Source organism: Sarcophilus harrisii, chromosome 3 (genome assembly GCF_902635505.1).
Source record: "Sarcophilus harrisii chromosome 3, mSarHar1.11, whole genome shotgun sequence".
Classification (NCBI taxonomy): Eukaryota; Metazoa; Chordata; class Mammalia; order Dasyuromorphia; family Dasyuridae; genus Sarcophilus; species Sarcophilus harrisii.
The window spans coordinates 168,302,010-168,328,468 of record NC_045428.1 but is presented as its reverse complement, the minus strand read 5'-3'; the positions used below and the strand labels follow the sequence as shown (position 1 = coordinate 168,328,468).

General features: G+C 35.2%; 1 protein-coding gene across 1 annotated transcript in view; it reads right to left on the bottom strand.

The window, feature by feature from the left end:
* Positions 1–24,013: 24,013 nt before the first annotated feature.
* The window catches only part of SEPTIN10 (septin 10), a 53,749-nt gene continuing 51,303 nt past the window's right edge, over positions 24,014–26,459 (bottom strand). Inside the window, exon 11 of the mRNA XM_012546204.3 lies at positions 24,014–25,774. Within this exon, the coding sequence (XP_012401658.2) occupies positions 25,759–25,774 (16 nt within the window). The 3' untranslated portion in view covers positions 24,014–25,758. The remainder of the gene's footprint in view (positions 25,775–26,459) is intronic.

Below are 26,459 nucleotides of genomic sequence, written 5' to 3'. Positions count from 1 at the left end.
AGCAAGCCAGGAAGATATCACAAGATGGAAGAAAGGGAGAATAACAGAAAAAGGTCTGTTGGTATCCTGAGTGGAATTTGGACCCCTGCTGGAACTTCAGGTGGAATTGGGCATCCTGTTTGGGGACTCTAAGGGAGTGGTATCTTCCCCAAATAAGTATGATCTGGTGGGTTTTTATAGAGTTTTTATCTGGGGAAAGAGGGAGTGTAGAATCCAGGAGACAGGTGCTGATTCATGCTAATGAAGGAATGGAAGATGCTTGGAGCATTGGCAGCCTCTAATTCTGGCAGGTGACCCCACTTTTCTGACAGGAAATGTGCAGAACTGGAGCCACTAAAGGATGTCTTGGAATAGAAGTACGCAGTAGTTGCAATGCTAGATTGGGAAGATCCAAGTCAACGGGAGGCTGTGAATTATGTCTCATTCCAGGTGTTTGCAGCTATGAAGAAAAGAAACATTTATCAAAATGATGGGAGTTCCTGAAGAGATAAAATGGCATTTCTTGGCCAGTGACAAGTTTTTTAGAGAGTTTCAGAACCCAGAGTCCTGAATGGGGGAGGACAAGGAGGAATAATTTCCTAGATAATACCAAATTCATGGAGAGTTTAGGGAAAGAGGAAGGGAGGGAAAGGGGAGTTCCTTGACTCTGCTGGCTGCTTGGGGAGAAGATAATTATCTATGTGGTCCCTTTGTTAGAGAAACAACAAGATTGTGACCCAGTATTTTAGCTACAGCAATGAGTTTAGAGTTGTAAATACCCCAGTTCAAATCCTATCTTGGATACTTATTAGCTCTGTAATGCTGGGCAAGTGACTTGTATTCTTCATTTCCTTATATGTTGAATGGAGTTGATAATAACACCAACCTCACAAAGATACTATAAGTGTAATGTATATTGCAAATATTTAAGTGCTATATAAATGCTAACTATTATGATGCCTTTTTCTTTTTTCTCTTTAAATTTATTAATATATTTAGTTTTATGTTATAAAGATTATAGATTGCCCCCACTTTTTGAAAGGTCTCATAACAATGTAAAATAAGTAAATATAGTAACAGTAACCTTAACTGAAAATATACTCAATATTTCATATGTGTATCAACCCTCCAACTTTAAAATTATTATGTCTCTTTTATTCTCTGCAACATGTTACAAGTACATTTTATTCCCTGCTTTTGATTTCTCTCCTGGGTTTTTCTACTTGCTTCTGAATATTTCACTCTGTTGGTGTCTGCTGGATGTTCTCCCTTCTACAATTTCCTGAATTTCATCTTTTTAGAACAACCTGAGAAATAATCACAATTTCAGTCTACCATGTAGGAAAGCCTTTCCCCTGATAAAGGCAGACTGACAGCTATTTTAGTTATAGTCAGACCACACAAAATAACAAAACTCAAGATTTAGATTGTTGTTTTTTAAATTGATGTAAAAGTCTGTGGCAGAGCTCATCGTCTATCCCAGACAACTCTCTGGCTTAAAGTTAGCAATTCCCAAGATCTTCTACAAATAAATTTGAGACAGTCACAGTCACAAGCAAAGTCATTGTAGTCTACCCACCAGACATTTATCCATGTTTATTATATAGCTTGTAAGAATCAGAATTAGAATTCAAACCTATATCTTCTTACCTTATCTACTATGCCACAATTAACTCCAGAATGAGGAAAATGGGAGGGGGGGAGGAATTATAAATGAATTTACATTTACAATGATTTAAAGAATAATTTGCATTTCTTAATATAAGTCAACCAGTAAACAAGCATTTATTTCAGCACTATGTGTCAGGCACTGTGTTTATTATCTCATTTGATCCTCACAACACTGGGATATAGACGCTATTATCATTTGCATGTTACAGTTAAGAAAATTGAGGTAAATAAAGGTTAAATGATTAGCCCAACTAAGTATAAATATATAAATATTGAATTCAGGCCTTCCTGATTCCAAGTCCAGCACTCTATATACATTGTATCACCTTTCTCAAATACAAAGAAAAGGGGGAAAAAATCACAGTCTAATGTAACAACAGTATAAACTGAATCTTCAACAAAAGGAAGATACTAGTGTCAAGGCAAATCAGAAAGAGTTTCTTTTAAAAGGCAGAATTTTAGTTAAGACTTGAAGAAATCCAGGAGACAGAAATGAGAGAGAATTTCAGGCATTGGAAACAATCAGGAAAATTGCATTTTAATTATTTATCTCATAGCTTTGGTGCTAGACTTCAGTCAACAAAAAATATTGAGGTCTCCCTACATACTTACTGTACTATTATATTCCCTAGGCAAATGGCACTAAGATTGACAAATACAATCCCTGTCTTCAATGAGTTTGCAGTTTTTGATCTTGATGGAACAATAAGCCCAAATCATCCAAATGAAATGGAAAATCAATATAGATCCCTGAATTTGGTTTTTTTTAAATTGTCTTTATAAACTCAAATAGTAAAGTCCCACCTTATATTTCATGTAGAAAGAGTATTATAGGCTTTGTGGTATTATAGATTTAATATCAACCTTTAGTGTAATGTGGCTGCTAAAATTCTAATGCAATCTGGCACTGTATTAACACAATTATAGTGTCTATATCAGGAAATATAGCTTCCCACTGCATTTACACTGATTAGACCATATCTGGAATATTGTGGTCAGTTGAATGTCACCCAAGATGACTTTTTATAAGGGACATTGGCAATCTTTGATGCAAGTACAGAAGAACTTCAAATATATTAAAGGTTTTTAATCTTTCCTTGAACCTAGCCTTGAAACTGTCCCATAAAAGAAATATATTTAACTTGCAGAAGAGGAGGCAGAGAAATGTACTATCTTCCAATATTTAAAAAGTTGTCATATGGAAAAGAAAGTAGACTTATTCTTCAAAGCACTAGAGGAAGAAATAAGAAAATACAAGGTAGACATTACAAGACAACAGATTTATCTAAATATAAGCAAGAATTTTTAAAAGCTACTATTCAAATGAACTGTCCTATAAGACGGTGAGTATCCAAGTATATAATGTTATAAAAGGGAGCCTGGCTTTGTGCAGAAGGTTGATCTAGATGACCACTGATTTTCTGTAAAATATGAGATTCTTCTAAACTTTCTCCTAAAAGAGAATGTGGAATAGAATATTTTACATTATGAGATACAGAATTATTCAATGATGAGTCCGGTTTCTTGAACACAAAAACATCAGTAAGAATATGAATCAGACTCATATTCCATTCTGGCAAATACTGAGAAGCCAATCGAGGACCCAAAAGATATGCTGTATAAGATTTATGACCAAAACAAAGGGATAGAGTAAAGTAGACTTTGAATAAACCCTATTGCAGTCTCCAATAAGTTCCAATTGCTATACATGAAAATAAACTTAAATACCCCAAAATCAATAGGCATAATAAGAATTTCACTAAGCAGAGAAATAGAAAAAACGTGGTTGAATAGAGTAAGAGAAAAGCCCACAAAAATAAAGTTATAAAATAAGAGAGTTTCAGGGTCTAGGAACATAGAACTCCAAGCCACATAGAACCTTTCTGACAATTGTCCATATGACCCAAAAGATGAAATGACATGAAGTATTTGGGTGATGAAAGTGATCACAATAATAACAGTAGCCCCTTATCACAAGGGTTTGGGTCATTCCTCTTTAACTTTGACAAGGCATTCACATTCATGCAGCTACTGTCTTTGGGATCAAGGTTGAGCCTTTGTGAGAGACAGACATAAGAACCTGATACTCTATCTGATTACAACTATCCATAGGACTGATTTTTCATCTGTATCGTTGATAATTCTCAATGAAGTTTAATTAACAAATACTATTGTTATCTCAGGAAAGACAAATAACACAGTGGATAGAATGTCAAGCCTGAATTCAGGAAAACTCATCTCTGTCAGTTCAAATCTGACACTTGGTAGCTGTATGACCCTAGGCAAGTCACTTAACTGTTTGCCTCAGTTTCCTCATCTGTAAAATAAGATGGAAAAGGAAAGGGCAAATCACTCTAGTATCTCTGCCAAGAAAACCCCAAATGTGGTCACAAGAGTCAGGAGTGACTGAAAAAATAACTAAATAACAAAAATTATAGTCTGAGAATGTGCATTCTTTGCCAGTTCTAGAACTAGCTTTTCAGAGATGATTCAAGAAGGTTAGTGTTGACTTAAAAGATTAATAATATCCCAGTTCTTCTTTGCTCTGTCATTCACATTTATGCTCTTTCATTCACAAATTTTTCCAAACCTCTTGACTCTTAACATTGGCTCTCCCTCAAATCATTATTTGTAGGATGAGAACACCTTCCTCTCTTTCTTTTACCTTTTTTCTGAGAGCAGCATGTTATCATAGAGAGGTACTTGTGCATTAATATAGCAGAACCACTAGAGGCAGAGGATTTGGATTCAAACCCTGGATCTGCTACCTAACTGTATGTTTTTCAGCAAATCACTTTACCTATCTGGGTCTCAAATTTTCGTTTGTAAAATGAGGGGGCAGGAGCTATGAGATTATTGCAATTCACTTTATCTCTCTGGGCCTCTCTAACTCTATGATTCTGTGGTCACTGGTTTAGGACTGGAAGGGTTGGATTAGAAGTAATCTGGCCCAATTTCCTCCTTTTACAAATGAAAAAAGACCCAGAGAGATGAAGTGAGTCACTCAAAGTCACCCAATAGCAAATGTCATATCTGGGATTTAAGCCTGGGTCCTCTGACTCCAACTCCGGGATGCTTCCCATCATGCCATGGTGCTGACTTCTGGTTGTAGTCTTCTAAGTCTGTCATTCTCAGAACTCTTGTGGTTCTGTTATGTCCTACTTTTTGTGACCCCATTTTGAGTTTTCTTGGCAGAGATACTGGAGTAGTTTCACCATTTCCTTTATAGCTTATTTTACAAATGAGGAAACTGGGGCAAACAAGATTAAGTGACTTGCCTAGCATTACACAATTACATCAGAGACCAGATTTGAATTCAGGAAGATGAGTCTTCCTGACTCCCCGTCCAGTGCTCTACTCATTGCCCCACCTACTGCTGTACATATCTCTAGGTTATTACATTTATATTATGGAGCCTCACAGACAATTCGATTCTAAGCATTATGTGTCACATCTATTGTATGTAAAGTACCATACAACAAAGATTAAGGAAAATACTCTCCCTAAATTTATAGGCAAGAGGTTGTTTTGGTTTGGGGTTTTTTGGAGGTAGGGTAGAGTTGGTGGTGGTTTTTTTAAAATTATATCCCACTCTCTTTGTCTTTCTATACACAAAGGACCGCATGCTATAAGTATTCCATGATGTTTTTTCCAGTGAAAGGGAGAGTTGGAGGAGAGCTGTTCATAGGAAGAATTGTAAGGGAAATGGGACCAACCACAGAGTGGCTACTCTTTGAGTAATAGCTTGAATCAGCAGGGTTTGGCAGCAGGAGACACTTTTAACTAACAGCACAGCTTGTCCCTCCAGCTGGAGGGTGCCACTACTACAGTATTTAGAACCAACACACCAATTACCAGGGGAACAGGAGGGGAAAAAAGAAAGAATAAAAACATTAAGAAGGTTATTTTGCCTACTTTAAAAATAAAGCAAAGTTAAAACAAAGATTAAACATAGCTTATATTTTTAATTTGTTTTTTAGTGCCAATAATCTTTTTTTAGACAACAAAGTTAATTTTATGGTACAAATTAAGATAAAGAAAGAATATCTTCAGAATAAAATTACTAATGGAAATTAGCAAATATGAGCAATCTGAGATAAATGAGACTCAATAAAGTCCACAAGTGGAAGACATTAATTTGGGGCATGCATAATCAATGATGGCACCTAGAAGCAATTTTTTTAACCATCCCTATAATTTCATAATATATCAATGCAAATCACCACCTGCTCTGCAATTTATAGTCTTAGAGAACTATCTGAAATCACTGAAGATTTAAACATTTTGTGCAGAATCACATGACTACTTTGTATAAAAAGTTAGATTTGAACCAAAGACTTTCTGACTCCAAGATTAGCTCTTTATACATTATGCTATCTTTACTTGGGAGCAATATTGCCCACCCTTTCTATGCCATTTCCCACTCCAACCATCCATGCTTATGAAGGCACCATAAATCAGACTGGTGACAGGCAAGACATGATGTAGAAATTTTCAGTAAGAGTGTCTTAGAACTTAGACACTTCATTCAATTAATCCCTATCTAATTAAGGTACTACTGTCATGTTATTAAGCAAGTCAATAATTATTTTTAATCATTCCATAAGGATTGACAGATTTCATATAGGGGCTAGAAGTAAATGATTCTGGAACTTATAGGGGTCCAGGGTAACTACCTCTCTCATCTCTGAACCCATCCACGTGGCTGTATACTGGATCTATAGCTGGGGAAGTCTATTTTCTCAATGAGAAAAAATTTATTCTCATATTAGTTGGTTCAACATCCCTACTTTTTCTACTTTGGGAAATGCTGTTTTTGATCCTAATATAAAGTTTTCCCCAAAGGAGACATCAGTAAAACTACCCAGTGTATGAAGATGAATCAGATTTGAGACAGAGTCTTTATTTCCACATAGAAAAGAAATGATAAATACAAAAAATATCAGAGTGTACATTATAGATTGATTAGAATAAAATTCAATAACTTGTCATTACTAGCATAATCAATTGAGAGGCCATTATTCCAGCTTCATTGGGGAACAGTTTTTGCAAGATTGCTAATTAGTTATTTTCTCTTTCACCTTTATTATACAAAATCTGATCAAGAGATTGTTTTAGCTTCTTTTATTGTTTTAGGCATAGTGCCTAGCACATAGTGAGTATTTTAATTTATTGATTGATTATTGACTGTTCCTCCGAGGAATAGTCTTGATATTGCCTTAACACTAGGATATGCTAGCCCTGTAGCCGATGGGTCTTTCAAGTTTTCTCAAGGTCCTGTAGAAAAGCCAAAAAAAAAAAAAAGACATAAAAGGGAGATGGCCCCATATCAGGCCTTGGCAAGACATGTGCTAATCCATGACTGGGTAGTTTTAAAAGTCATCTTCACTTTGAAACCAGAAGAAAGAGAGCCAGATGAGGGACATATTGTTCCTTTAGCATATACTTGGAGATCAAACTCAGTGCCAATTGGGAGATTCTACACAGCAATAAGTCCTACATTATTAGAAGCCTGACCAGCCCCCAACTTCTAAATGATCACCAGGAATGACAATTGAACAAGCTCCAAAAGGGAGAAAGATTAAGTTACCCACTCTACAGAAAATAATTTAAACCTTTAATTCTAGAGAGATGTTCTCTTAATACCAAATTCTACTTTGAAAATACAAGCAAAAAGATAATCCCTTTCCTAAGGAAGGAGTTTATATTCTAATGAAGGATGGCAACACATAAAAGGAAGTGGGGAAAAGAAGGAATTGGGAGATAAGGTTAAAAAAAAAAAAAAAAAAAAGCCCAGAAAGTAGAGCCTAGGTGCTTTCTAGATCTAGGAGCCATCTTTAAAATGGAGGGTCCAGAAGGAATTGCCTAAAGGAAGGGACCTCAGGGACAGTGATCTTCTGAACCAAAAAAGCTACAAGAAAAGAATCAAGTACCAGACATCCCTTATAACATAGCATAAAAAACAATGAAGGAAAAGCAGTCCTAGGTATCCTTTAAACATTTTTTTTAAAAGAACTAACAAAAGCAGTTCAGAATTAATCCACTTATCTGACATTATTGTCTGGCATTATATCCAGTGTTTCATTCCCATCTTTGCAAATGAAAGAGGTACATTTTCTCATTTCTTTTCCAGACCATCATAGACATACATTTAGTTTCAGACTTTTGCTCTTTGCATTTACTATAAGGTCATTGTAGGTCAGTGTGTTTTCCTGGTTTCATTTATTTCACTCTACATCAGTCTTCAAATTATTCTCTGAATTCTTCTTATTCAGCAATTCATATAGCATAATAATATTCCATTATATTCATGTACCACAATTTAATTTGCCATTCTCCAATCAATGGGACCTTCTGTAACTTCTTTTTAAAATAATTTCTTAAATTCAATTTTATTTTAATTTCCAATCCTAATTCTCTCCTTTCTTTCTTCCCTTCTTCTACTTATTGAGAAAGAAAGAAAAAGAAAATCCATTTTATATATATATATATATATATATATATATAGAGAGAGAGAGAGAGAGAGAGAGAGAGAGAGAGAGAGTGTGAGTGTGAGTGTGTGTGTGTGTGTGAGTGAGTGTCATACAAAACAAATTCCTGTACCAGCCAGGGTCCCACATACACACATATAAAGAGAAGAATGGAAACTATATTTCAATCTGTATTCTGAATCCATCAGCTTTCTACTGGAGGTGGATAATATTTTTTTATTAAAGCTTTTTATTTTCAAAATGTATGCATGGATAATTTTTCAACATTTACCCTTACAAAACTTTGTGTTCCAATTTTCCCTCCCATCCCTGCACCCCCTCCCCTAGATGGCAAGCAATCCAATATATAATAAACATGGTAAAAATATATTTTAAATGCAATATATGCATACATATTTATAGTTATCTTGCTATGCAAGAAAAATCAAAAAGAAAAAAAATGAGAAATAAAATACAAGTAAACAATAACAAAAAAAAATGAAAATGCTATGTTACGATCCACACTCAATTCCTCTCTTTGGGTGTAGATGGCTCTCCACCACAAGATCTTTGGAACTGGCCTTTATCATGTCATTGTTGAAGAGAGCCAAGTCCATCAGAATTAATCATCATATTATCTTCTTGTTGCCGTGTACAATGATCTCCTGGTTCTGCTCATTTCTCTTAGCATCAGTTTATGTAAATCTCTCCAGGCCTCTCTGAAATCAATGGATAATACTTTTCATCATGAGTCCTTTGAGATTAGTCCAGTTCTTTGGTCTTTGTGTTGATTAGAGTGACTAAGTTTTTGAAATTTGATTATTTTTATAATATTGTGATTATATAAATAATTGTCCTGGTTCTGCTTATTTCACTTTGCATTAGTTCATAAAAAAATCTTTCTATTTCTTACTACACAATAGTATTCCATTCATATAATTTGTTCAGTCTTTCCCCAATTGATGGATATCCTCTCAGTTTCCAAATCTTTGCTATCCCCAAAAGATCTCCTATGAATATTTTTATGCACATGGATACTTTTCTTCTTTCTTTGATCTCCTTAGTGTATACCTTGTAGTGGTTCTCTCTGGGTCAAAGATTATGTATATTTTAATAGCTTTGGGGATATAGTTCCAAATTGCTTTCCAGAATTGTTGAACCAATCACAGTTCTACCAATAGTGCATCAAAATATCTATTTTCTAAGTCATGTTATCCTTTTTCATTTTCTTTTTTTTTAAATTTAATTTAATGAGTATGAAGTGTGATACCTGGGTTGTTTTAATTTTCATTTTTCTAATTATTAGTAAGAGTATATTTTTTCATATGGCTACTGATATTTTGGATTTCTTGAAACCCCGAAAACCACATGTTCCTATCCTTTGATCATTTATCAGTTGAGAAATGGTTTAATTCTTTAAAATTTGACTCATTTCCTCATCTTAGAAATGAGTCCTTTTTCTGAGAAACTTGTTGCAAAGATCTTTCTCCCATTTTCCCGCTTTTTCTAATTTTCAATGCATTAGTTTTGTGGGTACAAAAATTGTTAAAAATTTATGTAATCAGAATTGTACATTTTACCTCCCGTGAACATCTTTAGCCTTTGTTTATTATGCCCTTTTCCTGACAGGCTCCTCTAATTTGCTTATGGTATCAGCCTTTATGTAGAAATCATGTACTCATTTTGAGCTTATCTTATTATAATAGTGCGAGATGTTGATCTATGCCAAACTACTTTCCAGTTTTCCCAAGATTTTTTGGTCAAATAGTGAGTTTTGTCACACTAGTTGTAATCTTTAGATTTATCAAATATTAGGTTATTGTGCCCATTTGCTTTGACATATCAATGTACCTAATCTTTTCCACAGGTGAGTCTCTATTTCTTACTTAATACCAAGTTGATTTTGATAGTTATAGCTTTGTAGTATGATTTGAGATCTGGTACTGCTAAGCTCCCTTCCAACCCATTTTTTTTTTATTTAATCTATCAATATACTTGACCATTTGTTTTTCCAAATGTATTTTTTAAAGTTCTATTATAAAGTAATCCTTTAGTGGTTTTGTGATATGTCAAGGGATAAGCTAATTTTAAAAGTATTGTTATTTTTGTTATATTGATCCAGACTATCCCTAAGCAATTAGGATTTCTCTTATCCATCTGTCTTTATTTGTATGAAGTGTTTTGTAATTGTGTTGATAAAATTTCTGTGTATCCTTTGACAGGCAGACTCCCAAGTATTTTTTATTGTCAGCAATTATTTTAGATACAATTTCTCTATTTATGTCTTCCTTATTGAATATGTAGTAATATACAAGAAGGCTGGTGATTTATATGAGCTTATTTTTTATTCTGCAAAACTAGATATGGCATATTTCAGCCTCTGCTATTCAATGTAACAAGAGAACATGTCAAAGGAACAATAGACCTTGAAGAGATGACTAAACATTCAAATTCATTATACAGGAAAATCTTAAGATCAAATGTCTGCCTTCTAGCTGACTTTGCTCTTATAATTAGCCTGTCATCATATGAGCTCAAGGAACATCGGGGTCGGTTTAATGAGCAGGGTAGTTCTTGGTTAGTCAGCAAAATAATCATGCCTATTATTCTTATTTGGACGATAAATGACTTGGGCTCATTGTACAGTTTTCTATATGTCAACCTTTCCTGAGAATATTCAATGCTTACTTCTAACATTCATCAAATTCTATCTTCAATCATGACATCCCTGGATTTCCTAGAGAGTTTCAATCAATTTAATAGAATACTACTTGTTCCACCTGAGTTTGAGATCTATCTCTCTGCTTCTGAATAAGCCTCATATTAAAATCAATTAATATGCCTTTGCAGGATTGATAAATGTCAGGAAGATAGCTTTGGATGTCCCTGTCTTCTAGTTACAGTCTTGATCCAAAGTGACTATTTATCACCATCTACTGGTCAAAGTCAGAAACACACTGAATTTGCTAAGGAAAGCATTATGTTTCCAAATATATATGTGTGTGTGTGTATTTGTTAGGGGCATAGGCAGGTTTTTTTCCATTAGGATAACCCAAGTGACAATTATGTGCTTTTCAGTATCCAATTCTTAGTAGTTGAATCTTATTTTTAAAAGGTAATCCTTTAAAAAGGATTACTGTTAATCAATTTAGGATTAAAAAAGACCTCAGAGATCAGTTAGACCAATCCCCTTATATTACTGGGGAACCTCAGCAAAGTCACAGAGATAGTGAGTAATCTCTGTATGATTTGACCATAGACTTTCTGCCTCTAAATTTAGTTCTTTTTCCATTATCCATACCAAGGAAAACATGCTAAAAAGACTTCCAAACTCTCCTGCTTTCATTGCTATAGGAATGCATGTCAGGAAGCAACTAAATACTGAGAAATTGATTTATCCTTTTTGACATCATGTTGTCTCTATAGACATAAGAAAATAAATTAGATTTTTTTCTGTTGGGAAACATATTTAAATTTTATTTGCAACCACAGAACAGGGACAAGGGAACATCCATTTTCTAGGGTAGAGATTTCTATTTCAACTTAGGAAATACTGATGAAGCTATAACCTTAGCTGGTTTCTTGTTAGAGAAAGAAGCAGGGCCTTAATAATATGGAGGAGATGATGACTTTATTTCTATCAGAGGCTTCACTCAGATCTATATTCTTCCCAAGACACATTCTGTGCAAAGTATCTAAAATTTACTAGCAGTCAGGAAAGAAGTTAGAAAACACTGGTTGTCTTATGAATGCATGAGAAATTTAACACTTGGCAGGAAAGAGAAGTGGAATCAAACAAGCAAGCAGTTATTAGTATTTACTAATAATTGGGTGCTAGAAATATAAAGAGAAAAGCAATCTCAAGAAGCTTACATTCTCATGATCAGATTTGGACATTTAAAAGGTATATATCCAAGACAAGTATTTACACATAAAAAACAGTTAAAGGATATACTGTGAAACTTTAAAAATGAAAGTACTAGTAGCTGGAGATGACCTGGAAAGGTATCTTGTACCACAGATTTGAATTAAACATTAGACACTAGGAATTCCAGGAGAGAATAAGAAGGGAATCGAGGGGAAAGGATAATGAGTTCTGCTTCAGATACTTTGATTCAGATGTCTATATTGTATCTCGTTTTAAGTGTCTAGTAAAGCAGTTAGTAATGATGGACTATAGTTTTCCAGAAATGTTATTTTTTAATTGTCCTTCATTCTAGAAGGGAACCATGATATGGGGAGGTGATGCTACAATATGCAAGTGAGTTGGATTAAAATGAGGAGGGCTCAGCTTTTGGGATAAGAACTCACTATTTGACAAAAACTGCTGGGAAATTTGAAAATCAGTATTGGTATATAGGGCACTGCCCTAACTCCCTATACCAAGATAAGATCGAAATGGATTTAAACATAAAGAGGGATCTTAAGAGCAAATTAGAAGAACAATACCTCTCAGATATGTGGACAAGGAAGGAATTTGTGGCCAAAGTACACATTATTGAATACAAAATGGATAATTTTGATTATATTAAGTTTAAAATTTTTTCTACAAACAAAACCAAAGCAGACAAAATATCACTTGCTGGCGAGGATGGGGGTGATGGAAGGAAGAGGAAAAAATTAGAACACAGGGTTTTGAATGAATGTAAAAATTATCCATGCATATATTTTGAAAATAAAAAGCTATAATTTTTTAAAAAGTAAGGAGAGTTTTGCAAAGTCACCAGCCTCCCTTTCTCCCCCAGAATCATCTATCCATTGGCAAAATACAGATTAGAATAACTGGAAATGCAGTAGGAGACTTTGGCCTTTTTAAGCTGTCTTTAACAGTCTTAGTTTGACTGAGGTAGTGTCCATTCAGTGTGATTAAAGCTAAGTAAGAATTGAGTCAAAGAAAGGCCTCTTTTTACCTAGTCAAAATAAATAAATCCAATCTAAGAAGGAAAAAACTCAGGATTTCTAGCCAAAACAGGAACAATTTACATTCACTCTGAGTCATTCAGGGCCTAATGACCAAGTGGAACTTGGCCTTTTGTTGGCCAATCAATGAGAATGTATTTAAGGCGCAGTTCTTAAAAAAGAAATCTAGCTAGTAAATTCCAAGATGTTGGGCTAGCTTTCTGGAGGACTTCTGGATCAGCCTGAGTCCTTGGTCTTAGTGGAGAAGTGATGAAGGCAGGATAAGCACCATGAGGCCGGTCAAAGATGGAATGTCTCATTTCCCCTTCTCAGCCCTTAAATTTACCTTGGTATGATTACATCATTACAGTACACTATGTATGTGTGAACTACAGAACCATTACATCACCATGCTAAGTAGTAAGTATATGTATATTAAAGAACCATCATCTCATCAATTACATTGAGTTAACACCTTGTTGTAAGAATCCTTGTTTCAAGTTTACTTCTCCAGAGTTCTGGTCCTCTACATCTCCTTCTTTCTTTTGTTTTAGAACACATGTGGTCATGCCCTCCCTGACTTCTCAAGAAGAGAAGTGAAAACACCAAAAAAAAGAGGTGATCACATCCTCCCTGATTTCTCAGGCAGGTGAGAACACCAACCATATATTGCTAGCAGGTTTCCTCTGGACTGAAGGATCTTACTTGAAACATATATACATAAATCCATCAGCATGGGAGGTGTTACACAGGCATAACACAGACTGATAGTGATATAACAAACAACATGAATCAACATCAGCAATTATACATGTCCATAAAAGTCCTAGAGATAGTCCCAAACCAATCTATTTTCCATTACTTCATGTGTCAGGGAATCCAATGATTCTTGCAGATTTTGAAGAGTTGCTTTTTTATATTCATGAGTCAATTGACATAACTGTCATGCTCTTTCAGTGGTGGGCACAGTCAGCAATGGAACCATCTGATGTTTCTTGGGTCTTTTCCTTTGTTTCAAGGGTCTTCATGGTCAAGAAGAATATAGCTCATTGGTGCCCATCTGATTCTTTCTCCATCTGTAGAGATACAAGCAAACCTTCTCCCCCAAGCAGTTAACCTATCTGGTCCCTTCCATTCACCACTTTCTGGATCTCTCCACATCACCTGGAGATTATCTAAAGATAGTGAAGCTACTTGCATTGGACATTGCCTTTCTGGTGGGTTATAAAATCTGTCTGCCAGATCCAGTGCATCTTTATCAAAAATCAAAAAATTAATAGTATAAAGAGCAAAATTTAGAAGTTCTCTAGGGTTACCTGTGGCTCTCCCTTTCTTTTGTTTTTGGAGGTGCGTCTTAATGTCTGTTTCTCCTCTCTAGTGTTGCCTGTCCTTGAGGATTAAAAGGTATGCCAGTAGTGTGTAAAATCTGATACTGTGCACAAAAGGGTGCAAAATGTTTAGAAGTATATGCAGGTCCATTATCTATTTTCATTGCTTGTGGCACACCCATAATTGCAAAAGCTTGTATAAGGAATTCAGTGACCACTCGGGCTGTCTCTTTTGCTGCTGGTATTGCAAAAGTGAATCCTGGAATTCCATAAGTGTCTATCACAATGTGGATAAAAGACAGATGACCAAAAGATTTATAATGGGTCACATCCATTTGCCAAATTTCATTGCGTCTCAAACCATGAGCAGTTTTCCCTGGAGGGCGTATAGGAGCGTGGACATGAAAGATATAAATCTTACCTGGATGCCTTATTACTTGCTCTTGAAGTTCCTTAAAGAACTGATATAGATTAGAATCTACAAATTGGGGGGGCAGGGAGGCCTGTGGCAATTCTTTGTACCACACCTACTGAATAGGCTAAATCAGATATTATATTTACATCTCCTGGATAATAAGTAAGAGCTAGCATGATTCCATACAATCATTCTGCTGAGTGGATTGAAAAGGAATTCTGACTACTCTCTTTATAGTTAAATCATGATAGTATACAGCACAAATGTCATGTTTGGATGTATCTATAAAGATAGTTGGTCCTTTAAGAGGAACCTTAGAAATCTTTTCTTCAAAAATCCACTGCCCATTATGTAATAGCTGGGTTATCTTTAATGGAGACCCATGTTCAAAATTTGGAGCTGTGGCCAGTAAGTTTTGCCACTCTGAGATGGTTTCACAGCATACATTAATTAGTACATTGGCATAAAGGGTATATATCTTATTAGGTCTTATCCGAGATAATTGCAATGCGCTCACACACTCACTCTATTATAATTTTGTATTGACAACATTTTCCCTTGTACTCACTTCTGTTCAGATTTTTCCCTGCCCTCCCTCCACCCCCTCCTCTAGATGGTAGACAGTCTTATACATGTTAAATATGTTATAGTATATCCTAGATACAATATATGTGTGCAGAACCGTACAGTTCTCTTGTTGCAATGCTCTCTTAATGGCTTTCAATAAAATTCTAGCCACAAACACTGGGTAAGAAGTAAGGCTTTGTTCTGGTTGTGCTGGGAGGTTGACCCACTCTATCACATTGTGTCCTTGATGAAGGCCTTCTGTGGATGCCTCTTTTGTAGCAAAAAAACTGATATTTCCAAGGGTTTTTGAGTGACTCAAACTCATTAAAAACTAGTTCAATTCTCTCAAAGCCTCTTGAGCTTTTTTTGTAAGCTGACATGGTGAGTTTAAAGTAATATTCTCCTTAAAATGTCATATAATGGTCATATAATTAATAGGTAGTTAAGCCTAACACTGGACGCATCCATTGGATATCTCCTATAAATTTTTGAAAGTCATTTAAGGTGTCCAACTTCTCTGTTCTTAAAGAAAGTTTTTGTACTATAAGCACCTTAGGATATACTTCATATCCTAAATATTGAAAAGAAGCATGCCTTTGAATTTTTTTCTGGCGCTTTCTTAGTGTTTCTATAGTCTTTTGTAGACATGCATCTAACATTTGCTCCTCAGGCGCACATCCCAAGAGATCATAACTTTTGGAAATGCTTTTCTTATTGGAGTAAGAGCAGCAGCAACATACATTTGACACATAGTAGGACTATTTTTCATTCCCTGTGGCAAAACTGTCCATTCATATCTTTTATAAGGCTCAGCTAAATTAACACTGGGCACTGAAAAGGCACTAGAGATAGAATAGAAACAATCCTTAGTATACCCCAATTATACCCAAAGATGCCATTCCCTAGGCAATGGAGTAGGAGATGAAAGTCCAGGCTGAAGAGTTCCCATAGTTTCCATCTGTTCATTTACTTTTCTTAATCAGTCAACATCCTCCATTTCCCAGATTTCTTTTTCACAACAAATACAGGGGAATTCCAAGGACTTGGAGAAGGTTGTAAGTGTCCTTGGTCAAGTTGCTCCTATACTATATCTAAATAAGGCCTGAATTTTTTTCACTTTGTATGGGCCACTGTTCCATCCACACTAGTGTATCAGTTTTCCATTGAATGGGAACAGGTGAGAGTGCAGGCAGGCCTTCAATAGCAGCCCTGCCTAAAAAGCCGAAGTACTCAACTGTAATCCTAACTGTTATAAGATGTCTCTTCCCCATAGATTGATGAGGATTTTTATTTACTACAAAAGGAGTAAAAACTCCTGTTTAACCTTCAAATATCTATCTCAAAGGGGTAATACTAACTTCAGCTGCTATTGATCCTCCTATCCCAGACATATAGATGTCTGCCTTAATCTTTGGCCAGTGACTGGACCAGTTGGCACCTCTAATGACTGTATGATCTGCACCTGTGTCTACCAACTCTTTCAATAGTATTCCATTTACATAGATAGTGAGCATAGGATGCCATCTATAACAGCTGCAATTCAGAATATTCCTGGATTCTGTTGCTAGTAGTCAAAATCTGGGTAAATATTACCAGATTGCCTATTAAGCGTGTGTATCAATAAACCTGATGCTACTACTTCTCCTGGGTGATGTCACACATTATATTCTTGTATTAGTGATTGGGATATTATCTACACATTCCCCAGTTTCCCATATCAGTGTATGGATGAACACTATTTTGTAAGTACTCTCAGGAGGTGAAATGGTCAAGCCTACTGTGCCTAGAGACAAAGAATCCATAGAGCTGGCAGGGACAGATTTCACCTCTCTAGAGGATATCTCGGTAATCCCAGTTGCATACAACTCTATTCTCCCCAATTGTAATCCCTTTCTCCTATCAGGTTCCTTCTCAGCTGATTGATCATGTTGGAGTACTGAACTTCTAAATTCTCTCTGTGTGTGGCATCGGCTGCCATCATGCCCCAAGTATTTTTTGCTTTGGGCCCTGGAGCTGAGCCCCACCTCTCATTTCCCTAAGTAAATCTACATTCTGATGCCCAATGGAAGCCTCTGTTGCATTATGGACATGGGGTTTGGGGTCTTGGTCTTTCATCCTGTTTTCTCACTCTATCTCTATGCCAACATTGAGCTTTTAGATGCCCTACTTTACCACATTGAAAGCATTGACAAGCCTCTCTAGAAGTCCTTTGCCAGAAGAGACCCTGTCTTCCCATGTTCTGATCTTGAAGTCTGCATTGTAGCCTGGGTATAAAAGGTATTTGGGCCCACTGTGGCACAGCGTTTTATCTCCTCTAAAGGAGCATCCTTGTGTAATCCTGATATAATTCTTCTACAAACCTCATTAGCATTTTCTCTAGCAAGTTGTCTTATCATGATTTCTGTTGCTACATTTTCACCAATAGTTCATATGAAAGCTGTCTGCAGATGTCCCACAAAATCAGCAAAGGGTTCATTTGTACTTTGTGCTATTTTTTTGAAGGCTTCCCCTCTATTTGTCTTCCTGGGAGGATGCTCCATGCTTTGATAGCAGCAGCAGCAGCAATTTGCTCATATGTTGCTACAGGGTAATTACTAAGCACTAAAATGTCTGCATAAGGACCTAAACCTCCTAGTTGATCAAAGGTGACTGGTATATTAACTCCAGGTTGCCTATTTCATTGGGCTTATATTCTGCAGAGTTCACTATAATCAGAAAGCCACAAGAAGCTTTGTCCAGGTTCTAAACATGTCTTTGCTATAGATTTCCAATCATTAGGGGTTAAAACTTCAAAAGCCAAATTATCTAATAACATCTTAACATAAGATGATGTAGACCCATAAAGAGTGCAAGCCTTTTTCAGATTTTTGATAGTTTCTAGATTAAATGGAGTACACCTTCTTTTTTCTTGACCTGAAGAGTCAAACTCTTCAGTCACAGGGTATACTTCTATTTTCAAATCAAATATATCCTGTCCATTTTTAGCTTTAATTAATGTCTTTTGTAATCTTGTCATCTTCATGCTTTTCAACTGTTTTGTCAGTACCCTCTCCCTCCTGCTCTTTCTCCTTTTTCCTTATTTTAAAACTTGGGGGATTTCTTAAAGCCAGAGGTATTATGCTGTATATATAGAATGTTTCCTCAGGAATTGAATTAGGACCATTAACATTGTAATATTCAGTTAGTTGCTCTCCCACTAGTTTCCACTTATCTGGCTCTAATTTTTCTCCCCTAGAGAACCAAGGAGACGTGCACTCTAATATTTCTAAGAGTTCAATGATCTGCTCCCAAGTTACCAACAAACCTTGATTCTTTATTAACCTAACTATGCATTCTACATACTTTCCCTTTGGAAAAACAAAAGTGACTAGTTTATTCACCCTATTTCCAGGTCACAGGGACTTCTCCTTTGAACATAAGATCAAGTCAGTCAAAATGCTGAGTGCAGGTCCTTATGTCCACATTTGGACACCAAAATGTAATATTTGGACTAGATTTCTGGAGGACCTCTGGATCAGCCTGAGTCCTTGGTCTTAGTGGAGAAGTGATGAAGGCAGGACAGCCACCACGAGGTTGGTCAAAGATGGACCAGTCCTTCTCAGCCCTTAAATACCTTGGTATGATTACATCATTACAGCACACTATGTATGTGTGAACTAGAGAACCATTACATCACCATGCTAAGTACTAAGTATATGTATACTAAAGAACCATCATCTCATCAATTCCATTGAGTTAACACCTTGTTTCAAGTATACTTCTCCAGAGTTCTGGCCCTCTACACCAAGATATCTTGGGAGTTTTCAGCATTAAAAAAAAAAAAAAAAAATTACATTTCTTTGGGCAGAGTACCCTGAAGTGAGGATATGACATCTTATGTGGACTGAAGGAAAGGAAAGACACACAGAGAAACAAAGAGGGGAGGGGAGGGGAGGGGAGAAAAGGGAAGAGAAGGGAAGGGAGGAGGAGGAGGAGGAAAGAGAAGGATAAGGAAAGGAGGGGGTTGGTAAGGGAAGGAAAGGGAGAGGGGGAGAGGAGGGGAAAAAGAGAGGGGGGAGGGAAGAAAGGGGGAGAGAAAAGGAAGGGGACTGTGTGAGCAAGTGTGTCCTAGGCTGTGCTGCCCAGTTGACCAGTTCCAGTTGGGTCCCCACTAGGTTAGCTCTACTCACAGAGGTTGTAGTTTGTCCTTCATTCTTGAAGAGGATGACATTAGGGAGACAATGCCATGACATGAAAGTGAGTTGGATTTAAATGTGGGAGGGTTGTGCCTCCAGTTTCACTGTGTCACCAGTTTCATTTTCTCCTCCAGTGCCATCTAAGTCCAGTGGTATGATATAATTCACGACAAGTTGGCCTATTCTAGGAATAGATTACACTCAGAGCAAAAGCATAGGAAATAAGAGTATTTGTGTGCAAGTTTGATTGTACTATAGAATGCTTGGAGGAGTGTAATGGATAAAAAGACTGAAAAGATGGGATTGGACTGATGAGAGTGAATAAGATCCCAGCAAAAGGCAATGTCCCTGTTAGCAATTCAGGGTTTAGATGGGCTTTAGGGAGAGGTATCTCTCCCTGAGGTAAACAGGGAGGAGCACTGATAAGATTATTATAAGTGGAACTCTTGTTCTTAAGTAGGTCTTTTGTTCCTTGTAGAGTTCCTGGAATTGACAAATTATCATGGCCTAATAGTTTATTAAGTTTTCTGGTACTATATTAACTTTATTCCTGTTAAAATAAAAACCCCTGTGTACTGCTAAAATGGAAGAAACCCCAGGCCCCAAAAGAAGGACCCAAAATGAGTCAGTCATATCAGTTTTACAAAAATTATAAATGCATCTATTGTCCAGGAAAAAGCTTGCAAACTGGAACAGTGAGACAATGTACTCATGTGCTCAGAGTGGAGTGGGAAAGGATTAAGTATTGATACATATTTAAGGCAAATCAGGATTAAGAGAATAACAATAAATTGAGAAGTCAAATGGAAAATAAGCAGTTTGGAGAGAAGAAATCTGTAAATACAATAAATCAGAAAGCAGGATATTTACTGCTCTTTAGATAAGCCAGGAACATCTGCTTCCCCTTAGATAAGTTAGAAGCCAAGAAGTTTGTTTTTCTCTCTGAGCTGGGCAAGGTGTTCAGCTTAAGTTTACTTCACGGAATATCACTGATATGCCAAGCAGCCTTGGGCATGAGAAATTCTCCTGGTTAGGTGGTGATTATGTTACTCCATTGTTTGATTTCCCCAGTGAGAAAGGGAAGTTCTAACCCATTTGATTGGTTAGTATAAGCATAACAGTTAGTTTTGATGGCATATAATTGGGTAAAATAGCTCCTACTTTGATGATTTCTTCATTTTGAATTTTCCTTTTTATTTTTGATACTAGTAATACTAGTAATGATACTAGTAATTTAGCTAATGACATCTATTAGTGGGTTTTTTTTTTTTTTTGGGGGGGGGGGGCAAGATTCAATTCCATCCAGTTCTTGTTTTCAGAATATTTTGGTGTTTAATTGAAATTTTTTTTTCATTACATACCTTTTTTCCCCCGAGGCAATTCGGGTTAAGTGACTTACCCAGGGTCACACAGGTAAGAAGTGTTAAGTGTGTCTGAAATCAGATTTGAACTCAGATCTTTCTGACTGACTGCTACTCTATTTACTGCACCACTTAACTGCCTCTAGTACAATGATTATTTAAAAATTTTCTCCTTAGATCCGTTTTGCTGGTCAATTATTTTTGCTATGAAGTTTCTTATATTTTCTTCTATTTTATTTTTTGATCTTCTGACTTTTGACATTCTGTGATTCCTTATGAAGTCAATACTTTCTATTGGGTCAATTCTAATTTTCAGGGAGATATTTTCTTGGATATGCCCTTGTACTTATTGTTCCAAGCTCATTCTCTTTCCAGTTCTTTCTTTAGGTTTTTTTCCCCACATTCCTCCCTCTACTATTTTCACTTTAACTAAGTCTTGGTAGACTGCTTCTAGCCTCTACAATTGCAACATTTATCTTTATTGGGGATAGTAGCTGCACTTTAATTCCAGTTCATCTAACATCCCTAGGGAGTCAACTTTCTTTAGTGCTTTCCCAAGTTGGTTAATATTTTTGACTTTTGTCAAAATTTTTGTCCCTTGGCTGCCATAATTAGAGGCTAGAGCTCCTTAGCATTAAATATGCTTAGGAGTAGGCAATCTCTGGTACTTCTGCACCTTTTTCTCAACCACTTTGGAATAAAGATGTCCTTATTGTCCTAGAGCTCAAAAAGCATCTCACATCCCTCGCTGTTAGATATTAACCAATCCATGTTGGGGTTCTGAGATTGTGCCTTATACTTAGATTATCCTCATCTCAGAGTCCCTATCTAAGACACAATTGAATTACTATCTTCTACATTAAATTCTTTCTGATCATCCCTCCTCCAAGTGCTAGCTAGCGATCCTTCCAAAACAACTTTATATATTTTTTGACTTGACTTAAATATTTGCTGTCTCTCCTATAAGAATATGAAATCATTGAGAGTAGGAATGGTTTTATTCTTTATATTTGTTTGTAATGCTTAATTGGATGATTGACAATCTTGATATCCAGGACAAAACTTTCTTTTGCTCTAGAAAATGTTCTCCTTGGTTGTCATCAATAAAAACTTGAATATCTGAATTTATGCACATGAATTCTATATGTAAACTATCATACTAATATTCAGTCATCCCTCAACATTCATTCATTTAACTTCATGACTTCAAGCATTTGCATGATTTTATTAGTAATCTCATTTTCACTTTCACATTGGCAACCACACAGTTGTGGCTGTATGCACTAGTGGCAAAAAAAATAAAAAAAATTAAAAAAAAAGAGAGACACAATGTAAGTTTGGGGAGCTGTTGGAATCCTATCATATACTTTATTGGTCTTGTGCCCCATTCATTTGGAGCATCAACGGTATTGTTGAGACCTTGGCAGTTTGCAACCTCCGGAGAAGTTTACAACAGTAGAATACTGTCTTAAATCAATGTTTGGTTTTGCTTTTTAATTGAAATTACAGCACAAAAGATCACAACTTCTAGGGAATTGATAACTAATATATATATATATATATATATATATATATATTATTTCATGGTTACTATGTTAGAAAAAATGTACATCAGAATTTTATATATGCATATATATATACAGACACACAGCATCAGAATTTATATATATATATATATATATATATTATGTGCTAATTTATGTATAGCATTTTGTGGGTTATTTCATGGTTACTGTGTTAGAAAAAAACATACATCATCACAATTTTTATTTTCAGTAGTAATCTCTGATGGTCTATATGGTGATCATGGGAATCCAATCCCCTGTTTCAATATATCAATATTCATATTTTTTTACTTTTGCACCATTTTCTAGGAACTTTATGATGCTACCCCATAAAAGTTGAAGATAAGACTGTATTTACCCTATAAAATAAGATTTTAAAGATGAAAAACATTTAAATTTTAACATAATTTTATTATACCATTAAATTACCATTATATACCATTAAATGATTTTATTATGACCATTAAAAACAGTATGATTGACTATTTCATTATTTTCCAAAGAAATCTTATTTTTTGGAAAGTAGGGAAGATCTGTACATGATAATTCTTGATTAGTAGTTATTTAGTCAATTTCACATATGGAGCTAGGTAAAGATAGCTTTTTTTTGAGAGTTGATTTATTGAGAGAACACAACAGATTACAGTAGAAAGTAAATATAACAACTTTTCAACAGGAATCACATTTCCCTTTCATGTAGATTTTGGCCAACTCCAAAAAACAGCAAAAGTAAATTTTCTCTGATTTCAACTCAGCATTAAGTCCTCAGTATAAATTCATTCTTATTTCTTTACTTGATTCTGTGTAATGGATGGTTTTAGACTTTTAATTTCCTTTTCATGTCTGGACATTTTAATTCTACTATCTCAATTGTAAGGACCAGCAAGAAGGCCAGTTGGGCTAAATTGTTGAGTTTAAGGAAGGAAGTAACGTATATAATAAGGTAAGAAAAGTATCTTGGAATCAGGCTGCAATGAGTAACAGGAAGCCATTAATGTTTGATAAGTAGGGGGTAGAATGGTCAAATTTCTACTTTAAACTATTTTGTCTAACAAACAAAGATTACAAAGGATAAATTGGGGATGGACAAGGAGAAGTTACTCACTGTCTAAAATATATTACAAAGTAGAGTCAATATGGAGTCAAAGTAGAGTCAAATATGCATTGGGAGTAAGAACTGTTGTTCTACTTTATCTTTGCCTAATACTGTGTCCTGTATACTTTAATTGTTTTTCATTCTTGTTCAACTCTTTATGGCTCCATTTGGGGTTTTCTCAGCAAAGATACTTAAATCATTTAATTCATTTATATGCATATATATGTGCGTATTATATGTGTATATGAATTACCTTCTGAATCCAATTCTCCCTGTGCAACAAGAGAACTGTTCAGTTCTGTACACATATATTGTAACCTATTTAACATGAATAGGACTGCTTGCCATCTGGGGGAGGGAGGGGAAAAGTCGGAACAGAAGTGAGTGCAAGGGATAATGTTGTAAAAAATTACCCAGGTATGGATTCTGTCAATAAAAAGTTACAATTATTAAAAATTAAAAAAAGAAATTTTTAAAAATAATTTTAAAAAAAGTTGTTAGTGCACAACTACTATTTGTTCTGATCAATCTCTGAGTTATTTTCTCACATAGCTATAGGCATTTTTGCTGCATGATTTATGCAAATTGTTTTTAAATCTTATTTGCTTCCTATTAAGATTGTGTAACTGAAAGTCTGAAAAAGTTTCATGGTGATCTGGTGATGAGACATATGATAAATACTTTAATTTAGTGAAGCTGCTTCACTAATTCAAAAACACTTACCAATGCATTTGTTTCATAAATTTAAATTTTTAAATAGCCCTTGTGCTTTTTTAAACAATGAAAATTTAGGCTCATTAGTGTAATCAAGAGAATGAGTATATTTAAACTATGTCATACAGATAAGAAGGTAGGCTATGTCCTTTAGCTTAAAAGAACTGGAAACTTTATTCAACTGTGAAAAAGTCATTGCTTTGTTTCTATTACCTTTAAGCACATGAGAAGTACACCAAGCCTTAGAATACATATAAAGTGATATGAAAACAGGGCAAATGAACTGAGAGGCTTTGCCTGTATCAGTCTGGCAATGGCATATGAGAGTTCTCCATTCTACCTCACACCAAGTTGTGGGTAAAATGCTAAGTGCTAATGATAAGACAAACATGTATAAGTTAAAAGTATTCTTTGAAACAGACACAGATCCTTAAAGTGAAGTACAACTGAGTCCAGGTTGAATAAATCAGAAAGACTTATGTTTAAAGTTATTTAGACACATTTTGAAAATATCAATTTATTTTCCAAGAGTTAAACATCAGTTTTATTTAAAAGATATTCAAATACAAAAAAAAATATATCAAACAAAAGTTATTACTGTTAACTAATAGTTAGAAATCATGTTTTTCTTAGGCATGATACTAAGGCACTTTGAATTCAAACATTCAATATAGGTTGAAAGAATACAGATACCTAAAATTTGTATACGTCTTTAATAGTAAAATGTTTGTGAGTATTAGTTAATTAAGCATTACCTTCTACCTCTATGGACTTACCACATTTTTTTTCTCCCTAACATGCCAGGGTTTTAAAGTATTCAAATAATTAGGTGGTATAAAATAAGAAAATTCAAAAATGCACAGGAGAGCAACCACCAGAAAAGAGGTTGCCAAATTTATGTGTTTTTACTCATGTACTCATTCATTAGGATGGCAAATCAAGACAGAAGAGCTTACAATTATATTCCATAATTGAATAATGCAGCTGTAAAAAGTCCTTACCAATCATCTATAACCAGTAAGTAGTTAAATAGTCTCAGTTATTCCTTTAAAGCTCTAAAAATGTCAAACAATTAAAATGATTAGTTTTTTTTTAAATGATTCTTGTACATATTCATGTGAATAAAAATGCAATACAGCTTTTGTATTGTGACAGAGTGCTGTATTTTAATGGCATTGAGTCTTTGGTAAAATGCATTTACAAAAGGTCAATAACTTGGCAATGCAAAGAGACAACTTAAGTGCATTTCAAAGTAGCAGCAATAAAGACTAATCTTATCAGTACTGACTAATCTTATCAGTACTTATGGCATATGTATTGGTCTATTGCAAATATCTTTATATAACTGCTAGTTTCTATGATCATCTAACATGTAAAAATTTACATGTAGTAAATTACAGTAAAAAATTACAGCACAAACAAGAAGAAACACTACATAAGGAAACATTATGTTTAGAAATAGGCTTTGATTTTTCCCTTGTGTAATCACCTTTGCTACATAGATCTGGAACTTCTGTATTACATAAAACTGGAGCTAAAAGAGGAAAAAAAAAAGAGTGGAATATGAGAAAAGAACAAATGCCTAGAGCTACATATTTGATATGGCCTCTGCTAGAAACCAATTTTGTTTAAAAATGCAAGAAAACAACCAAGACATGAAAATGTAATAATGTAGTTTTTGAAAATGCATTTACTATAAAGTCAAGGGGGAAAAAAAGTTACAAGCTTCTCCCCATTACTACAAGACAAACATACTAAGAACAAAGTAGTTATTAAGCAAACAGCCCAGCATCACAGAGCTGGATGTCAAAGTCATTTAGTTCAACCTCTTCATTTTACAGATGTGGAAATGAAGGTCTTACAGAGATTAAGTGACTTGCCCCAAGTTACAACAATAGTCAAGTGGCAGAGTTGGGACTTTAATAGGGCAGCACAGTCAGAATAATAAAGAAAATTAGTTGGCAGTTTTCAAGCCACTGATCCACCAAAATGTCCTTACTTGTTCTATAGGTAAAGAGGGTTATTTTAAATGCTAACAATAACAATATGAAGAAGAGAATCTTCACTCACCAGAGAGGATGCCAAAGTTATATTGAACATAAGTTAATTTTTCTTTGGACACATACCCATAACCCTCAAGATAAATCCAGATACTATTTGTGGCCACCCCCTTTTATCAATATGGCCTTCGGTCTCATTAAAAGGTTGATGAGCAAACA